General features: G+C 35.6%; 1 protein-coding gene across 1 annotated transcript; it reads right to left on the bottom strand.

Annotated features, from left to right (window-relative positions):
* Nucleotides 1-2,956: 2,956 nt before the first annotated feature.
* LOC110291528 (chitinase-like protein 3) lies at nt 2,957-18,964 on the bottom strand. Its single transcript, XM_021158726.2, has 13 exons — nt 18,803-18,964; nt 16,446-16,493; nt 15,086-15,169; nt 14,142-14,171; nt 13,423-13,624; nt 10,630-10,686; nt 9,781-9,946; nt 6,661-6,785; nt 5,901-6,024; nt 5,465-5,650; nt 4,465-4,584; nt 4,237-4,378; nt 2,957-3,225 (listed from the first exon to the last, which is right to left on the bottom strand). Exons 3-13 carry the CDS (start codon nt 15,159-15,161, stop codon nt 3,131-3,133), a joined length of 1,323 nt encoding a protein of 440 aa, XP_021014385.1. The 5' UTR covers nt 15,162-15,169; nt 16,446-16,493; nt 18,803-18,964; the 3' UTR covers nt 2,957-3,130.
* Nucleotides 18,965-20,798: the final 1,834 nt, after the last annotated feature.

The raw sequence follows: 20,798 nt of genomic DNA, 5'->3' as shown, positions 1-20,798 counted from the left end.
GTTATTCTACCAGAGGTTCTTTTATTGTTCAGAATAGTTTTTGCAACCCTAGGTTTTTTATTTTTCCAGATGAATTTGCAAATTGCCCTTTCTATCTCAGTGAAGAATTGAGTTGGAATTTTGATGGGAATTGCATTAAATCTATAGATTGCTTTCAGCAGGATAGCCATTTTTACTATATTAATCCTGCCGACCCATGAGCATGGGAGATCTTTCCATCTTCTGAGATCTTCTGCAATTTCTTTGTTCAGAGACTTGAAGTTCTTGTCATACAGATCTTTCACTTCCTTAATTAGAGTCACACCAAGGTATTTTATATTATTTTGACTATTGTGAAGGGTGTTGTTTCCTTAATTTCTTTCTCAGTCCGTTTATCCTTTGTGTAGAGAAAGGCCATTGATTTATTTGAGTTAATTTTTTATCCAGCTACTGCACTGAAGGTGTTTATCAGGATTAGGAGTTCTCTGGTGAAATTTTTGGTGTCACTTCTATATACTCTCATATCATCTGCAAATAGTGATATTTTGACTTCTTCCTTTCCAATTTGTATCCCCTTGATGTCCTTTTATTGTCGAATTACTCTGGCTAGTACTTCAAGTACTATATTGAATAGGTAGGGAGAAACTGGGCAACCTTGTCTAGACCCTGATTTTAGTGGGATTGCTTCGAGTTTCTCTCCATTTAGTTTGATGTTGGCTACTGGTTTGCTGTAGATTGCTTTTATTATGTTTAGGTATTGGCCTTGAATTCCTGATCTTTCCAAAACTTTTATCATGAATGGGTGTTGGATTTTGTCAAATGCTTTCTCAGCATCTAAGGAGATGATCATGTGGCTTTTGTCTTTGAGTTTGTTTATATAGTGGATTACGTTGATGGATTTCTGAATATTGAACCATCCCTGCATCCCTGGGATGAAGTCTACTTGGTCATGATGGATGAGCACTTTGAGGTGTTCTTGGCTTCGGATGCTACGATTTTATTAAGTATTTTTGCATCAATATTCATAAGGAAAATTGGTCTGAAGTACTCTTTCTTTGTTGAATCTTTGTGTGGTTTAGGTATTAGAGTAATTATGGCTTCATAAAATGAATTGGGTGGACTGCCTTCTGCTTCTAGTTTGTGGAATAGTTTGTGTAGAAATGGAATTAGATCTTCTTTGAAGTTCTGATAGAACTCAGCACTAAACCCATCTAGTCCTGTGCTTTTTTTGGTTGGGAGACAATTGATGACTGCTTCTTTTTCTTTGGGGGAAATGGGACTGTTTAGATCATTAATCTGATCCTGATTTAAATTTGGTACCTGGTATCTGTCTAGTAAGTTGTGCATTTCATCCAAGTTTTCTAGTTTTATTGAATATAGCCTTTTATAGTAGGATCTGATGATGTTTTGGATTTCCTCAAGTTCTGTTTTTATGTCTCCTTTTTCATTTTTGATTTTTTTTTTAATTAGGATACTGTCCTTGTGCCCTCTAGTTAGTCTGGCAAAGGGTTTATATATCTTGTTGATTTTCTCAAAGAACCAGCTCCTGTTTTGGTTGATTCTTTGAATAGTTCTTGTTTCCACTTGGTTGATTTCTGCCCTGCTTTTGATAATTTCCTGCCGTCTATTCCTCTTGGATGAATTTGCTTCCTTTAGTTCTAGAGCTTTTAGCTATGCTGTCAGTCTGCTAGTGTATGCTCTCTCTACTTTCTTTTTGGATCCATTCTTATCTCCTTGTACTAAGGTCAAGTCTAAGTGGATCATGGAACTCCACATTAAACCAGAGACACTGAAACTTATAGAGGAGAAAGTGGGGAAAAGCCTCGAAGATATGGGCACAGGAGAAAAATTCCTGAAAAGAACAGCACTGACTTGTGCTGTAAGATTGAGAATTGACAAAATGTACCTCATAAAATTGCAAAGCTTCTGTAAGGCAATAGACACTATCAATAAGACAAAAAGGCCACCAGTAGACTGGGAAAGGATCTTTACCAATCTTAAATCAGATAGGTGTCTAATATCCAATATATATAAAGAACTCAAGAAGATGGACTCCAGATAATCAAATAACCCCATTTTAAAAAATGGGGCACAGAGCTAAACAAAGAATTCTCAACTGAGGGATATAGAATGGCTGAGAAGCATCTGAAAAAATGTTCAACAACCTTAATCATCAGGGAAATGCAAATCAAAACAACCCTGAGATTCCACCTCACATCTTTGTGAGTACATATCATGTGAGTTCTTTTGAGATTAGGTTAACTCACTCAGGATGATACCCTCCACATCCATCCATTTGCCCAAGAATTTCATAAATTCATTGTTTTTAATAGCTGAGTAGTACTCCATTGTGTAAATGTACCACATTTTCTGTATCCATTCCTCTGTTGAAGGATATCTGGATTCTTTCCAGCTTCTGGCTATTATAAATAAGGCTGCTATTAACATAGTGGATCATGTGTCCTTATTACCAGTTGGAACATCTTCTGGATATTTGCCCAGGAGTGGTATTGCTGGATCTTCCAGTAGTACTATGTCCAATTTTCTAAGGAACTGCCAGACTGATTTCCAGAGTGGTTGTATTATCCCAGGACTCCATTTTTAATTGTGATATTGGGTTTTATTTGGAGTCTAACTTCTTGAGTTCTTTGTATATTTTGGATACTCCCCTCTATCCAATGTAGGGTCAAGTTTTAACTGCTTCAAAGTTCTAGCCCAAGCCCTAGACTGGGCTTGCCAAGTCTGTCCCTGGATAAATGCTCAGAATTAACCGTCCATTCAGGAGTAAGATAGATCTGTATGTCCCAAAGAGAGGGAGGGTGAAGTAATGTGGTATGGATAAGATCAAATGAATTGTATATATCTGTGTAATTAACAAAGAAAAATAAAATATTTTAAAAGAATAAATAATGCAAGGTATTTTTTGCTGAATTACAAAATAACCAAAATTACTCATGTTCTGACTGCTTATTTTATTAGTAGAAGTAAGATGGTCCTAGAAAGGGTCAAGAGACACCATGCAGAGCCCCAGAAGAAATGTAGCAGATTATGTCCCTGTCTAGCTCTGCAAAGTTGGCTGCTCTTGAAGACAGATTCTTCCTGGCAGTTCTGGAATGGGATTCCCTTCAGGCCGTGCCAGATGCTACTTCTGTTATTTGCTACTGTGTTGCAACACAGGTTCCAATGCCCCAGAGCTGCTGTTCCTGCTACCAGTCACATTGGCTGAAAGAGCAGTTACATTGCAACCTAAAACATACAGCAGAAACAGCAGATCAATGATTTTATATGAGGAAACTGGCTGCTCTAAAACAAGAGAACTGGGCAGTGGGAAGTGGTCTGGTGTGTTGGTACAATGAACTCAAGGGTTGATCAGTTAAGATAAAAAATAACAAGCAGTTATTGTATTAAGCCTGCCTAAGTCACAATTTAAAAAGTTGACCTCCCTTTGTTGGGTAATTTTATGTCAACTGGACAAAAGCTAAAGTCATCTGAGATGAGGGAACCTCAGTTAAGAAAATTCTTCTATAAGACCATAATGTAGAGAAGCCTTAGGGCATTTTCTTAACTATTGATTGATGGAGGGGGGAGACCAAACCCATTGTGGATCATGCCATCTCAGGAACCGTAGGCCTGGGTTTATAAGAAAGCTGGTTGAGGAAACAATGGGGAACAAGGCAATAAGTAGCACCCCTCTATGGCCTCTGAATTGACTCCTGCCTCCAGATCCCTGTTCTTCAGGAGTTCCTGCTCTAGCTTCCTTGATCAACAGTGAAGTGGAAGTCTAAGCCAAATAAATCCTTTCCTTTCCAAGTTGCTTTAGTCATGGTGTTTCATCATAGCAATACTACCCTAAGACATTTCCCATATAAGTCAGTTAAGAAATAGCCACTGACACCCAGTGTATATAAAACCTTTCTGGAGGATATTGTATAAGTGTGTATACATTTTAAAAAACAAATTTTAAAAAATAGTCTGAAATAAATAGTAATCCCCATGAATAATAGGTTAGATTTATGAGAGTACTAGTAAGGGATACCCATTAAACCTTACTAGGGTGCCTATCTCATGTAGAAACAAATAAGAAAACAAAAAACTAAGGAGTCCTGATTTCCTATGGAATATAAAATTGCTGGAATGGTGGTTAGCAGTTAGAGAAATAGTAAGAATCTCACTGGAACAGTATCTGGCATTTTAAGGCTTTCTTTGAGCTGATAAAGGAAGCTTATACACCTTCTGCATACTCTTACTATCACTTACTTGCACTGTGCACTTTGAGGGTTTTCTTCAGGGTGGAAGTCAGGGGAAATGTGCCCTGACCACAGAAAGAACCAGTGTAGTCATCCATACCAATGGCCCAAATCATGGCACCTCCAAAGTTGTTCCGCTTAAGCCACTGAGCCTGGGTAAGAAAAAAATAACAGTGAGAGTCACTTTGTTTCCTGGGACTCAGAATCAGGGTCCAGCAATCCAAGGAACTAACCTTACCTTGATATGAAAGCTCTTGATATTGTCATAGCCAACCCACTCATTGCCATGGAAGGCGTAGGGCACTTGCTGAGCAGCATTCCAGACCTGAATGGCTCCATTTTTCAGGAATGTGCAAATCTTTAAAAAGTTAAGAATTTCAAATCCTTTAAATATTAATTCCATGTAAGAAAAAATGTGCATATTTATTTGATTTCCTTCTTTTTATTGTCTCTATGAGGCTTACCTCAAATCTGTAATTGATTAGATTTCTAGGAAACTAATCTTACAAATTAATGTTTTGGATTGTTTTATTTTGTGTACTAGAGATTCCCCCACAAGGCCTTGCCAATGATAAATAAGGACTTTACCAATGAGTTACATCTCCAGTCCTTTTTTTTGTTTGAGAGAAGATCTCTATCTATATAGACTCACTTCAAAATGGTGATACTATTGCCTCTGTGTCTTGAATAGAGTAAATGTGTGAGGCACTGTGCCTGCCAAATGCATTCATAATATATCACTACATACTATGAGCCCATTTTTATTTCTGTGATACTGGGGACTGAAGACAGGTCTGTATATGTTCTGGCAAGAAATGAAGAACTGAGATATATCTCCATGCTTTTAAATGTTCAGAAACATCCAAAAATTTTAGTGTTTGTTTTCGGAATCCATGGTATTCTGAGACTTTTGTGTGTGTATATATATATATATATTTGTTACATATATATGTGTGTGTGTGTGTATATATATACATACATATATATATGTGTATATATATATACACATATATATATGTATGTATATATGTAACTCTGTGGTCTTGAAATTGAAAAAACAATGTGGTATTAAATGCTTATCACTTTTGGTTACCTGGAAGCTATGATACAAAAAATTTAAGTCCTTGAAATAGCATTCTACTCAGTGTTCAGAAAAAGACAGAATGAACACTCAGAGTGAGCACATTTTTCTACTTAGGCACATAAAATTTATAGAGCATGTACATCCAACTACTAACCTCATGATAGGCCCAGAATCCAGTTTTCTTTGTGTAGGGTCCTGGATGGCCACCACGATTGCTAGGGGCACCAACTTCTGTTTTAGTGGAGTCACTCAGGATGAAGGTGTGTCCATATGCTGGGAATCCAACAATGAGTTTCTCAGGTGATGCCCCTTTGCTCTTCCAGTTGTCCATAATGTATTTCTGCAGTAGCAAAAAGTAGCTATAATGTTCAACCCACTGACCTTCTATGATTAGTTATGTTTGCTATTTATTCAAACCATTCAAATTTCCATATTAACCTAAAAACTGGTGATTTCTTATAAAACATTTCAATAAATTTGAATTTAAAGTCAATGAGACATGATTGATAAACAAAGAGATTTGATTGTGTTGATTTTCTGCCTAAACCTATATATGATTTATCGCATCACTTATCTGTGCAGTATCTTACTATATTGTGAAAGGCCTTTACTCCAGTTTCAGTTGGAGATTTATAGAGAGGACTGTTTTCTCCAGTGTAGCCATCCCAAGATCCATGGAGATCATAAGTCATGACTTGAATATAGTCCAAGGACCTATGTTAGGGGAAATTACTTAAAAGCATTTCTTTTATATTTTATTTTTATTATTAATTATTTTATTTATTTATACCCCAAATGTTGCCACCTTCCAATCCCCTCTTGAAGAGTTCTTACTGCCACCCCCCTCTTCATCACTGAGAGGGTGCACCCCCTGAGCATCCCCAGCCCTGGGGCATCAAGTCTCTACAAAGTTAGGCACATCCTCCCCCACTGAGACCAGACAAAGAAATCTGCTAATACATATGTGTTGAGGACTTCAGAACAGCTTGTGTTTGCTCTTTGGTTGGTGGCCTAATCTCTGTGAGATTCTAGGGATCCAGATTAGGTGATACTGTTGGTCTTCCTATACAGTTGCTATCCCCTTCAGTTCCTTCAATTCTTCTCCTAACTCTTCCATAGGAGTCCCTGACCTCAGTTTGATGTTTGACTGTGAATATCTGGATCTTTCTCAGTCAGTTGCTGGTAGACACTCTCAGAATAAAATCATTTTTATGGTTCTTATCCACAGCTACTCCAGCAAAAGATGGCATTTCTGAACAAAAACTTAAATCAGTAGGACATCCCAGAAATAAATTAAAAAAGAAAAACCTGCTTACAATATAGTAGTACAGAGCCAGGTACATCACTCACTGTGACAGTTGGGGGATCCCATACCCAAATTGGATTGTGGAGATAACACCAGCAACTGCAGCAGTGACCATCAGCCTGGGCTTTTTGTTCTTGCTCACCTCTTTTTCAAAAGCTTTACGTATTTCCTATAGAGTAATAAGGTATAACACAGTATGTTTGCAATTATTTTAGCTCCTTAAATAAAATACATGATAAAGTACTTTTACATATTTTATTGTACATTAGTATGTCAACATTTCAATAAAGCCATTGGGGTAAATGATGTTAATAAACTTGACGCATGCCTATTATTCATAGGTAATAGAGATTTTTTTCCCAAAGTTACACAAAAAGTTAGCAGACATTCAAAACCACTGTAAATGTCTTAGATGTCCATCAATGCATCCCTGGATCACCATGCTCTAGAACTACATTTGCTTTAATGCCCAGGATCCAGCTTTCAGTTGTATAGAAATTTGCTTTCATCTGCTCAATAGATGAACTTTTTATGACTTTAAAAGTTATATTAACCAGAGATGGTAGATAACCATAAGGAAACAATGTTTCTGAACACATAAATACAGATACATATATTAATTCATAGAAATTGTGACAATATTCATACAACATATATAAGTATAAGCCAGACAAAATTCTGGCATGGAGAGCTATTTAGACAGAGTGTAAACACTAAGAGATTGATCATGCTCCAATTGAAGGCCACTTCCAAGAACACGTGGGCAGCAAACATTGGACTAGATAGATTTTTTAAAAATAGAACACAAATTTATTTTTGTAGTAAGAGAATTTTAAAGGAGTTGGCAAGGAGCAAATATGATCAAAACACATTTTATGAACTTTTCAAAGTAGTAAAAATGTTCTCATAGATTCATCTGTTTCATACATGAAATCACTATTTATCCTTAGTTGCATAGTACCAGACTATTTTCATCACTGAGAGAAAGCATTTTATGTACTGTAGTGAATTGAATGAGAAAATCCCCCATAGCCTTGGTAATTTGAACATGTCCCTAGTCAGTGATGTATTTGAAGAAGTTAACATAGTACAACCTTACTAGAGGAAGAAAGTCACAGATGGGGAGGACTTTGAGATTTAAAAAATGTCTACCTCTATTTTGCACTTGCAGTTCCATGTTATGGTTCAAACTGTGAGCTCTCAAAATATTGTTCCAGCTACCATTCTTACTGCTTACTTTTATGCTGTCTAACTCTCTAGATCTTCAAGCAAAATAAACACTTCTATAAGTTGTGTTGGTCATGGTATTTTATTCTAGCAATAGAAAAAAATAATACTTTGGGAATCACTTTTTCATATTCCATGAACATTTGTTTAAATATACTGTATCATTTTATGCTTTGCATTCCTTTATCATGTTATTCATCAAAAATATTATGCATTCATTGGATTTTAACATTTTTATTTATTCTTTTAAAATATGCATACAATGTATTTTAAACATATTAATTCCCTCCCTCAACTTCTCCCTAATTCTCCTGTACCTTCCTACTAATCGAAGATCATGAACTCTTTTACTCTAAGAAAAATAAATTTTACAGGTCAGTTTTTATGGACTATCTACTCTTGAACATGGAGCTTACCTTGTAATATGGTTGATATAGCCAGTAACACATAATTTAAAACAATATATTGTCTCTCTTCTATTTGCAATTCATTACATGTAGTCATTTGTCCAAGGATGGGATTTTATGCCAACTTCACCTTTTTTGCTGAAATTTTGTCTGGTTTGAGCTTGTTCTGCTCTTGTGCATGCTATCACAATCTCTATGACACATGTATTCATATGTGTGTTACCTTGTGTCTAAAAAACTGTTTTTTTTCAAAATTATCTGCCACTCCTGAGTTATAAAATAAAAATTGTCCTCTCCATTTGTGGCTTTCTGTGTTATTTACTCTTCTACTGAAAACAGAAGCTTCTCTGACGAGGGGTAAATTATTCACCAACCTATAGGCATAGCAATATGTCATTAGGAATCACTTTGTTGCTATGTTCATTTAGTGGAATAATTTTAGTCTGTTTTCTCCTAGGAACCATGGCCTATTTACTCAGGTTCTTATCTCATTGTCAGGTGTGGGTTCTTTCTAATGAAACAGATTCTAAATGCAGTCCAAAAGTGTCCAATTACTCCTTTAACATTGCATTACTGGGAATAACTTGAATATAGGTCATTAGTGTAGCTTGCATGATTCATAGCTAGGTGACATTAATGATTAGTTTTTTCCTCTGATAGTTTGTATAGCACCTTCAAGCACTATGAATACTACCCAACAGAAAAAAATGTTCCATGTGAGTACTATCTATATTTCTCTATGTTGTATGACTCAAGTATGTGGTATATTCACTAAAAGTGTTTTGCCATCAAGTTGTAAAGGGTAATGAATAGAATTAGCAATGGTCTACAATATCTGGGAGCTCTATAGGACTCCATTGGCCAACAACTCAAAAAGATATTTCTCATTTCTGTTATTGGAGGGTTGTATTTGGTAGCATACAGTCTTAGGTGGAATACTATATTTTCCACCTCCCTTATATTGTTACTCCACTATATGTATCTCTCTCTCTCTCTCTCTCTCTCTCTCTCTCTCTCTCTCTCTCTCTCTCTCTCTCTCTCTCTCTCTCTCTCTCTCTGTGTGTAATACTTGTGGTATCAACATTAACTAATGAAAAATGTGAAGTTGAAATGAATTACAGGTCTTAAAAGTCATGTGGTCAGGTGTGAAAGATGTGGCTCAGCAGTTAAGATCACTGGCTTGTCCAGGGTTTCAATTCCCAGGATACATATGGTGGTTCAAAATTGTCTATAACTGTACTCAATGTGATCTGAGGCCCTTTCCTGGTGTGTAGGCATACATTTAGGCAAAAGACCCATATATGTAATACCAATATAAATAAATCTTGTGTTTTGTAAACTACATGTGGTTAAAATAACTAGCATTTACCTTATCGAATGAAGTAATGATATTTAAGGATTTTTTTGCAATGATAATAATTTATAAATCTAAATTTATCTTTAGTTTTGTCATATAATAATTCCCCTTAGAAAGACAAAAATTCAAATATTTTAGGAATAAAAAAAGGTATTTATTCCTGCTTTCTTTACCTGCATCAGGATAGTAAAGAGATGTTTGTCCCTAGGAGGGCTTCCATAACAGCCAGGATACTGCCAAGCCAAATTAAGCCCATCAAATCCATACTTTCGCAGGAACTTTATGATTGAAGTAATGAAAGAGTGGCGGTTCTCAGGAGTGGACACCATGGTGATAAAACTAAAGGAACCCAAAGAAATCATAATAATGCTTTCGGAATGTAAACACACTGAGATAAAGTTGTTTTATTCATTAATATCTGCCTCTGAGCCTTTCATCAGGACCTATCCCCCAGATTAAGTCTCTGTGATTCTCAGGGTATCCAAGTACAATCTCTGCTTTTGGTCTACTTTCTATTTATTTTATTGCTGCTGACTCTAATGTTCTATGTATTGAATGCAGCTGTCTTTGTTTTGAATTCAACTAACATATCAGTGTGTTTAGTCTTCAACTAGATCCCAAATTCATGTACTCTCAAAGAAGTCTTACTGATTATACATATACATTTTCTTTCCTTTCTTTTGGAAACAATGAACAAAAGTATACCAGTTGTTCATCTGGTTTTGTGTTCTGAGTTCCTTGAAGAGGGATATCTGTTATGAAATGGGTAACTAAATATTAGGGGATGAATTGCCAGAATATTAATCCAAACATTTAAACATATGAAATATACTCTAGTCATCCCAGTGTCTTTTAGTTAGTATTGAAGGTCCATTGTAGACATTTATTTAGTTAACATGTTCACTTAGTAGACACTCTTAATACTCTATTTAAAACTGTGTAGGAAAATGAGACAGAAATCATGCTACTCTAGATTGTCTTCAATAGAATGTGAATGAATAATCTCTCTGGAGAGGACTTACGAGCCATCTCCGAAGTTCCAGCAACCAATAGACAGGAGTGTTTTCAGCTTGTTATTTCTTTAAAGCAAAAGAAAAGAGAAATTTCAAATTCCATGGGTCCTTCTATTTGAAATGGATCTGTTTGTGGTATTATGCCTGTTCTTATGATTTAATCTTGTCTTCATATTATACAGTAAACTTTTGAACAATTTTTCCATTAATAAAATTTTATTACAATCTTTGTGTTGCCATAATCTTATACAACATCAAAGTAACTTGGGCAAACTAAAGTACAAATTTTTAGAAGCTATATTTTTTACTTTCAAAATTATAATAGAATTATAATATTCCTCCCTCTAAACCCTCCCATATGTATCTTCCCACAGTCTGCTTCAAATGTATGACCTCTTTGTCCACTAATTGTTATTATTGACACATATGCATAAAACTATTTAGGAATATATATATCCTACATGAGCCCTGTATCTACATCTCTACCACCCCTTACTCTCCTCATTCCAACTCTTCCCAATGCTCCTCCTCCAAATTTCATACAAAGAATGTACTGGGCAATATTTCTAGTACCTACAACTCAGAAGGACAATCAACTCATATCCCTGCTCAATGAAATAAAATCTTATTTGAAATATTGTGGTTTTAGTCTCTATGATAATTAGTACAATTTCAATGCATTAGAAATACTCAGACTCTTGGAAATAGTGCTTTTAATCTATCAATTTCCAAAGTGCATCTTTCATGAAAAGAAAACACTAAAGATTTGAGTGCATCATCTCTTTTTCTACTTGATTCTGGTTCTGTTGTTCTGGCATAGGGACTCACATACTAACAGGTAATCTTTGACTCAAGAAATCAAAAAGTTCATATTCCCAGTATAAATAACAGCTTAATTTCTAACCATATTTATGATAGTACAATTGATCATGGTAGTAGTTGCCTTATTTTTTGTCTTATGTGTGAATAAACGGAACAGATATGCAAATTCCACCATACCAGGGATTGTTTATTTTTCACAAAAGATATTTTTATTAAAATGTAGAAAATTCTTCTGATTATCAATTGAACTATTTGGTTTCTAATTTATAGAATGTTCAATCTCCTCCTTCTTTGTGCAATTTACTGAGATAATGGAGTTTTTGAGTGATTAAATACACAAAGAATGGAAGAAAATAGCTAATTTTTAAAATATTAAGCACATATCATAGGTGACATGTTGTTACATATATACTTATCTGCAGGTAGAATTATGATTTTGGAACAGTGTTTCTCACTAAATGTAGAAAGAAACTAAAGTAAGTTAAAGATAAAAATGTAAGGTGTGAAATAATAACACTACCTGAAAGAAACATGGATAAAGCTCCAAAAATGTGGCCTGAACAGTGATTTTTCATAAAGATGCCCCACCACATAGGCAGCAGAGGATGATAAATGGGATTATGTCATACTACAGATTCTTACAACAAAGCTGACACAATCAACAGAATAAGAAGATACAGTAGTGTATGGGAGAAAATATTTTAAAACTGTATACCTCGTGAAAGGTTAATAACAAATATATATCATGAATCAAAAGTTCTAAATGATCAAAAAACATCCTGAGTGAAAAATAGGCTAAAACTTTGACTACACATTTCTTTACAACAGGACAAAACACTGATAATGGTATGAACAAAAGTACTTTAAGATAGTACAAACCAGAGATAATTTTCTTAAAACCATATAGAAATGTCTTCACCTGGTATGATTACTGTGATAAAAATATGAAACACAACTACATTGTCAAGGAAATCTATTTTTAAAAGTCAATTAGAAACTATTTATACAGATGTGCTTTAATGCAACCAACATATAAATTAATATAAATAGTCCTTGAAAAGTAACAAATATAATTGTCATTTAATTCCTTTCCAAAGGATATGAATTCAAAGTGTTGAAGGCATGGCACCGACAGTGTACAATTCACAATATGCAAGCTATGAAATCTCCTACCCTTAGGTGAATTAGTAGACAAAAAAGATGATTATGGATAAGCATTAAAATTCAACAATAGAATGAAATGTGTCATTTATAACAGCATGTATTAATATTGAGTGCATGTTACTAAGAAAAGTAGGAGAGATCCAGAAAAACACAGTGCAGGAATGGACTCTTGAGTATTTGAACTCAAGTCTAAACCAGACTTGTTATCATTACCCAGTCATGGGAAAGAAGGTTAGGAAAACATGTAAAAATTATAAAATTTCACTGATATAAGAAGCATAATTTCAAGATACCACACTTATGCAACATGGTGCTTATAGTTTATAATAATAAACAACATTTTAGAAATTCCAAAGAGTAGGTTGTATTAGTGAAAATAGAGCTGTTCAAGGATAGGCAAGATATCTCAGTTGTTAAATACACTTGCCATCAAGGCTAATCACCTCATTTCATTTCCCAGTAACCACATGGTGAAAGGACAAAGCTAATTCCTGAAACTTGTTCTCTGACTTCAATATATGTCATGTGGCATGCATATGACCATTTATATACATCTACAGACACTATAAATATATGTAACAACTTTTATAGAGGTGATCAAGACAATGCATATCTTACTTTACTGAACAACAATTTCAAAATACATAAATACTTCAAAACTTCTATCTTTGTCATAAATATATGTCATTTGGTTGAAATAAAAGGGATCAACTGGGCATCTTCATTAAATCTATCAATCCTATAGTATTAAGAAGCATTGATATGTGGTAACTATTGACTCCACAGACACCAGATTACATATCTTCTTTCTCTTACCTCTTTTTTAAGTCATTAAAATCTTTGTACTCATCCAATTCTTTCCTTTTGGTCATGGTGATGTTGTTTTCCCAAATCCCAGCAAAAGAATAGATTAGGTGAGTGCACAGACAAGGGTCAATGTCATCAAGCTTTATACCTCCCACATCTGGCTGATGCTGAGGCCAGTTGTTGAAGTAACACATCAGCTGGTAGGCAGAGCCTGTGAGAGGTGAGGGTTAAGGATGACAGCATTTTGTTGGTGCTAATGACCTGTGCTCATAGTTTGACCCTGCTTCCTTCCTTTCCTGTGATTCAGATGACTGATCTCTGTTTAGAAGTGATTAGTGTAAACACTCTCAAAGATGAGCCCATCTTGAGAATAGTACCTGACTTAAAGTGCCTTATGTTCAGTTTTGGAAAATACAATGGGGGAGTTCGGTTTACCTAGAAGAAAAAACAGGGATCCAGCTGTCATCTGGAGCTAGGTAGTCATTAGTTTATAGCTCTCCAGTGGTCATGCTATACCGGATAGCAGTGAGAACAGATCTAAATAGTCAACTCTCTAAAAAGTGAACCATTCTCCTTTCCAAGTATAAATTATTTCCTGGTAATTTTTTCCAAAAATAAACATTATAATATAATTTAATAATAGTGTATATTAAGCAGAATAGTGGATTATAAGTAATTTATGGAGATCTGAGGTTTGCTGATAATAAAACAGGTAGTCAATGACTTACCCATTTGAGCATTCAGTAGGAGATTGAGACCTGGAAAGAGAACATTCATTTACCTGCTGTACTCTAGGAACTAATTCAAAAGTCTTGTGGCCATCTTACTTATTATAGATAGTTACATCCCTAGTAATGATCTTAAAATTTTTCTTTTACTACTCAGAACTACCAATAACCCTGTTTTTTACTTTCCATGTAATGTTTATTGTTGAATATAAAAGTTATAGAAGACAAACTGACCACATGTTCAAATTGCCTCTTCTCCCACAGATTGGATGAGTTTAGCCTTATAACATGCAAAGCATCATTTAAAGCAGAGAATTGGGTTTCTCCTAGAGCATTGGGATGTTCATTAAGAAGAATGTGGCAAAGCATTTTGTAACGATGCCAGAAGAACAATGAAGTAAAACTCAAGATGATTTCACACAACTTAAACATAGTATGTTTTCTTTTGACAAGGTCTTACTTTAGCCATGGCCTGCCCATGGCCTGGAGTTCCTTCTGCCTCAACATCTTGAGTCCTAGAATTAAAAGTAAAAAATGTAGCAGAAAGATTCTAAGAGCCAGGAGAACAGGGAGGTTGCTGTGAGATTTTCTCACCTAAAAATGTCAAATAAGATACACCAACTAAGTATCATCAACATCGCTTCCTGAACAAGGACAGTAATATAAATGCTAACACAAAAGGGGAAAGTTGCACCTGGTCTCACCTCTATACAATGAATTACAGTTAACTGTGATGCTAAGACTGGGAGAAATTGTCCTCACAAGGAAAGTTCCCAAATTCTATAGCAAGTGTTCTTCCCAGCCATCATATACATACAAGTGTCATAAGAAAGAAAGAAAGAAAGAAAGAAAGAAAGAAAGAAAGAAAGAAAGAAAGAAAGAAAGAAAGAAAGAAAGAAAGAAAGAAAGAAAGAAAGAGGCTCTATATCTGATTACACACTCACCCATGATGAAAACTAACTTGGATATGTTTGCCTTCAGTACTGATCCGGCAGGGTCTTCATTGGCTTTATAGAACATTTCTGTACCTAGTAATCACAAGGGTTTTCTCATAGAAATTACTTATTGCAATGTATATATGACTGATTTGTAAATCAACAGCTCTTTATTACAGACTCTGCTTTTAATGCTTTTCCTCCTAGCAGGAGGTGAAGTCCACAGTTACACAAAGTACTCACTTGCTTAATACCCTTTTCCCCATATTCTAAGGCCATAAAAATCCGTTAAGATAAGGTAATCAGGTTTTATTTTACAGAATTTTCATACCTGGCATCAAAGCAAGTTTCTATTGGCAGGTAAATAGCAAAATCCTTTGGAAAGTATAAGCTCTGTTTGAATTTTGTTTGTTCCTGGAATTATTCACATGTTATTTATAGTCAATGCCTACATCTTTCCCTCTCTCCACTCATGGGCTACTTTCTTAACATTCTATCCACGTTTGTTATATGAAATGGCCAAGCTCTTGGGTATTTAGGATTTCAAAGAATGGTAGTTACACTTACTTAGGAAGTAGATACAGAGGGCCAAGGGTTGCAGGAAAGAACTCAGACTGTAGTCTGAGATGTCAAATTGAGATACTAGCACTTTGATATAAATTTGAAGATGAGAGAAGTATGGATTAGAAATAAAAGTTAAAGTATCCTTAGAATAATGAATATGTTTAAGACTATATAGGGACATATATAAGACTATATAGGAACATTCTGGCCAAGCCAGAATGAAAACAAAAGAATGGTCTAAACTAAACCAGGAACTCTCTCATGCTTAATTGATAGAAAGAAGAGGGATCAATGTAAGTAAATCGGGAACATTCGTGAAATAGAAGAGGACAAATAAAGTGAAAGCTTTAAGCAATGAATTTTTCCTTAAGAATCAGTAATCAACAAGACAGTAGCTCATACTTATAATCTTAGCAATGTCAGGCTGAGGCAGGAGGATCGTTATGAGTTTGAGGTGGACTAATAGTGAGTGTCAGAATAACTTGGACTCCAATAACACCTTGTATCCAAAAGAAGGAAGGAAGGAAGGAAGGAAGGAAGGAAGGAAGGAAGGAAGGAAGGAAGGAAGGAAGGAAGGAAGGAAGGGAAAGAGCAAAAGAGGAAGAAAGAAGACAAAAGAAACTGATGTGCTCATAATGCCAAATGTTGCTGACTATATACTATTTTTACGTCAGTATATGGGCCTTGAGTCTAGAAACAATTCATAATTATTCCTAAATACTTCACATGGAGAAGAACAGCATACGAATGATAAATAAAAAATTGAAAATCAATAGTTGTGATCACTCAGAGAACATCATCTTACCCCCTGTTGCTTCTTTGCCTTCAAACAAGATGTCTGTCCTAAGAAAAACTGAAAGATGGAAACTTCTATAGTTATCATATCAACAGGATTGATGTGGTTTCATCTGTGTAATATCATCCATAGATATTTATAGGCAGAAGAACTTCTAAAATCAGGTAATTGAGTGAAAGTTTAGGCATAAATTTCTCTCATCTTCCATGATCAGCTCCACTATATTTCATTCCTTTGTCTTTTATTATGTGAGTCCTCACCAAATGGTACTTGTTTGCTTAACCAAGATGAAGGTTATCATTAGTTTCATCATTTTAGAGCCAATGACTAAGACCTCTTCTACAAAGTTTCAAACCTTACAGGCATGCTCATGGGCTACTGTACTTACCAGCTATTTACCTTACTTATAAGATATACTACTTCTTATCTCCTACCAAAATCTGCTCCCAATTAATAATCTCGCCTGATCCTCAGAGACTAGTCTACTTGAAAAACTAACTGCTAAATAACCTAGCCTCCTGGCTAGGAATCTATCCAGTCCTCCCCATCACCATCACTGCTGATAAATTCCTGGTTCTTAGTTTTTATACTAATTTTTCCAAGATAAAATCAATTCCTGAACCTCAAGGACAATACACCCTCACACTCAAACCAGAAAGATGTTTATTCCTTGGTCTATTCACAGTGGAGTCACATTCTGAGTCACCTTTCAGCTGACTCTGCCTACTCCTGTGACATCTGCTAGAGTTCAAACTTTAGTTCAAAGATAATTGGATGAGAGATTTCCCTTTCTGCTGTCCACCTTTCAGTCTGTACTCTGTACTGTGGAGAAAGTCCTTCAGATAAAATGCTCAAAACATTTTCTAGTGACCAACACCAAAAGTTGAAATTGATATATTTGAAGTTATCAATGGCATACTATACAAGGGGCTGTCATGAACTCTGTCCCATCTGAAACTGAAATTTTCATGTTGATTCTGAGTCTAGCCACTTTTAAATGATAGGTGCAAATTCTGATAATCTATATTTTTCTTAATTCACTTCACCTATTCAGTTAAAACCAAAAGGTGTTTTTATCTCCAATCACTTAGACATCAGTACCACTCTGGTGAATGACAGCTTTCTATGTGTATTACTTTTTGTACCAGCATGCATGGCTATTCCAGTCCCTCTAATGACTTAGCCATGTTCACTGGTGTTACTTTGTACACAAATAAAAGGATGGCCCATTTTCAATTGTTTATCAATCAATGAAACTTTTGAAAGCATAAAAAATTCATGATCATTGACAAATATGTTCATTGACAGCATCACATTTCAAGATATAATAGTCTTAGATGTCCATACAGTAGAAAGTGGTAGCTTTGCCTCTTTTTAGGAAAGGAATGATGCTTCTATGTAAATCAGTGTTGTGTTGTAAAAAGACATGTCAATGAATAAATGATCCATGCCTCTAGCATTAGACAACAGTCATTAGAGTGAAAGAAATGGTTTCAAAGTTCCTCATAAATCTCCTGGATCATACCTGTCATCATGTGTATTATGTAATGATAATTTCGACTCTTATTGTCTCTTCTATAGTCCATATATTAATTCAGCTCCTCCATGGCAACATCTGCCATATCTGTTGAACTCAAGTTTATCATTTTGTTGTCTGAATACAGATACAGCCCCTAATTCAGGGATTGTCAATTAACTATCAGGCACAGTAAAAGGAGAGAGGAAGTCATGACTTTGGCCCACCACCATGCTCCAGTTCAATAATGAATAGACAGAAGTGAAATCAGGGTCGAAAATCCCTCATGTTCCATCTCCTTCTCAGCCACATTCCTTTAAATTACCTCGTTTTTATTTACAAGCAAGAAGTGTGGAATATTAGTTCTCAGATATTGCCACAATAGAGGAAAGTAGCTATGCTCTTTTCTGGTTTTCTTCCATGCCAGAAGCAACCTAAGCTACAGCTTTTTATACTGTCTAGGACTTTTACACAGAAGTCACTTGAATTATGACCTTGTCTCTAGCCAGAGACCTCTCACTTAAAAAGACTATAGAAGTAAGGAATTCCCTTTGTTCTGTGAGCTTCTATGGGACCTCATATCACAGATTCCCACATTATGGACCCCCAGCATTAATGAAGGATATTCCATCTTGGGGAAAAGTCATAAAAATTCGAAGTCATAGTTGGGTGTTGTGGTTCACATCTTAAATCCCAACACTCAGGAGGCAGAGACAGGTGGATGTCTGAGTTCAAGACCAACCTGTTCTACAAAATGAGTTCCAGAATATCCAGGGTTACACACAGAGAAACCCTGTCTTTAATAAAGCAAAGTAAAATAATTTAAATGATATTAATAATTTGTACTTACATGGAGAGAGTTCTGAGCACAACAGGTGTGATTCCAAGGTATTCTATCCTGCCAAATATAACACAGTCGAAGTATAATTTTCTTGGCTCAAAGTTACAAAGAGTAATAGATTAACACAAAGTAAGAGGAAGAATGAACTATGAATTCAGAGGCCTGTCTTAGATCCCAGCAGTGAACATTAAAAAAAGCTGTTAAAACCTCACAAAGTTGAAATTGGCACAAACCTACACAGGTATTGTCGTTAATCTCTTCTTTGTTGTAACCAAATATCTGAAAAGGAGCAATTCAAGGAAGAAGTTTTTACTTTGGCTCATGACTTTGGGAGGAATAAGATCCATTAAGGTAGGGAAGAAATGGTGCCAGGAGCATGAGGCAGCATATCACCTTGAATTCTGTCAGAAAGCAGAATGGACATAAAGTAGGTTATAAAATGTATGTTACAAAATGTAAAGCTTGATCCAGTGACTAATACCTTTCACTGAGGCTCTACCAAATAAAGTTTCCACAGTCCACAAAAGAACACTGAAGACCAAATATTTAAATACACCAGTTTTTAGAGAACACTTTCACATTCAAATCACATTGTGGGACTTTTCACTATAAGATCATGTTCATCTTAGCAGATAGCAAATTTTCAAGATTTGTAAACTTTTCCCCTAGGTATTGATTTTGCTTTGGCCTAATATTTTCTTGTTATAGTCCAAAGTTTTCCTTTCAGAATGGGAAGGTTTACCCTGTCCCATTAAATGGTTTTGATTTTAACAGGGCTCACAGTTAAGAGATTTCATTGAATCTCTGAGGGATTTTTGGACTTTGACCTGTGTTTTATAATGATGGAGACTTTTGAAGTTAAATGTACTTTGCATTATAAGATGACCATAAGGGAATTTCAAGTGAAAAGATATAGAATGCACCAGTATAATACGTTTTATGAGAATTTTGGAAGACAAAGAGATAAACTGTGATTGGAGAGGGAAGGGCAGGATATAAAAGGGAAAACAGGAAGGGATAAATAACACCAAAGACTTTTCACATATAATTTTTAATATGTGCATAAAGAACTTTCTCTCCTTAGGAACTTCTGCCTAAACATTCTGTACACACTCTTTCTGCACACATTCTGTACACAACTTTAGAATGGTATTAAATTATGATTATAAGATAATTTTATTTCTGTGTCATCAAATGTCCCCTATAATACTCTCTAAAATTATGTTGTTTCATAATGTTGTCTGGCATCTAGGCAATGTTGCCATAGATTTCCTGTTAACAAAAATAGCTAAATGCTGGAAACATCTCAGATAGCCCTCAACCAAAGAATGAATACAGATAATGTGGTTCATTTACACAATGCAATACTATTCAGCTATTAAAAATGGGGACATTATGAGTTTTTCAGGCAAATGGATGGAACTAGAAAATATCATCCTGAGTAAGGTAACATAGACCAAAACAGACATACATGGCATGTACTAACTGATAAGTGGATATTAGCTGAAAAGTTCAGAATACCCATGACACAACTCTCAGGCAGTAGGAAGCAAAACAAGAAGGAAAGCCCAAGTGTGGATATCACAAACCCACTTAGAAGGGAAAACAAAATAAATATGGGAGGCAGAGTGAGGAGGAGCCTGGGTGGGAGAGTGGAGGGGGGAGGGAAGGCAGGATCAGGTATTGGGGGAGACAGGAGAGAAGCCCAGAGGGCAGCAGAAGGAATCTGAAATGTGCAGCAATATGAGGTGAGGGTTGGGGGAACCTCTAGAAAGTCCCAGGGACCTGGAATGTGATAGGCTACCAGGACTCAATGGGGGATGACATTAGCAAAAATGTCGAACAGTGGAGAGATAGAACCTGAAGAGACCACGTCTAGTAGATAGATATGGCCCCCAGTTGTAGCAGGATGCCACCTACCCATCTTCAAAAATTTTGACCTATAATTGTTCCTGTCTAAGCCAAATACAGGGACAAAAATGGAGCCAAGCCTGTAAGAAATACC

Source organism: Mus caroli, unplaced genomic scaffold (genome assembly GCF_978045245.1).
Source record: "Mus caroli unplaced genomic scaffold, Mus_caroli_1 scaffold_3, whole genome shotgun sequence".
NCBI classification, from domain to species: domain Eukaryota; kingdom Metazoa; phylum Chordata; class Mammalia; order Rodentia; family Muridae; genus Mus; species Mus caroli.
Note: the sequence above shows the minus strand (reverse complement) of the source record. Positions and strands in the feature narration are given on the sequence as shown.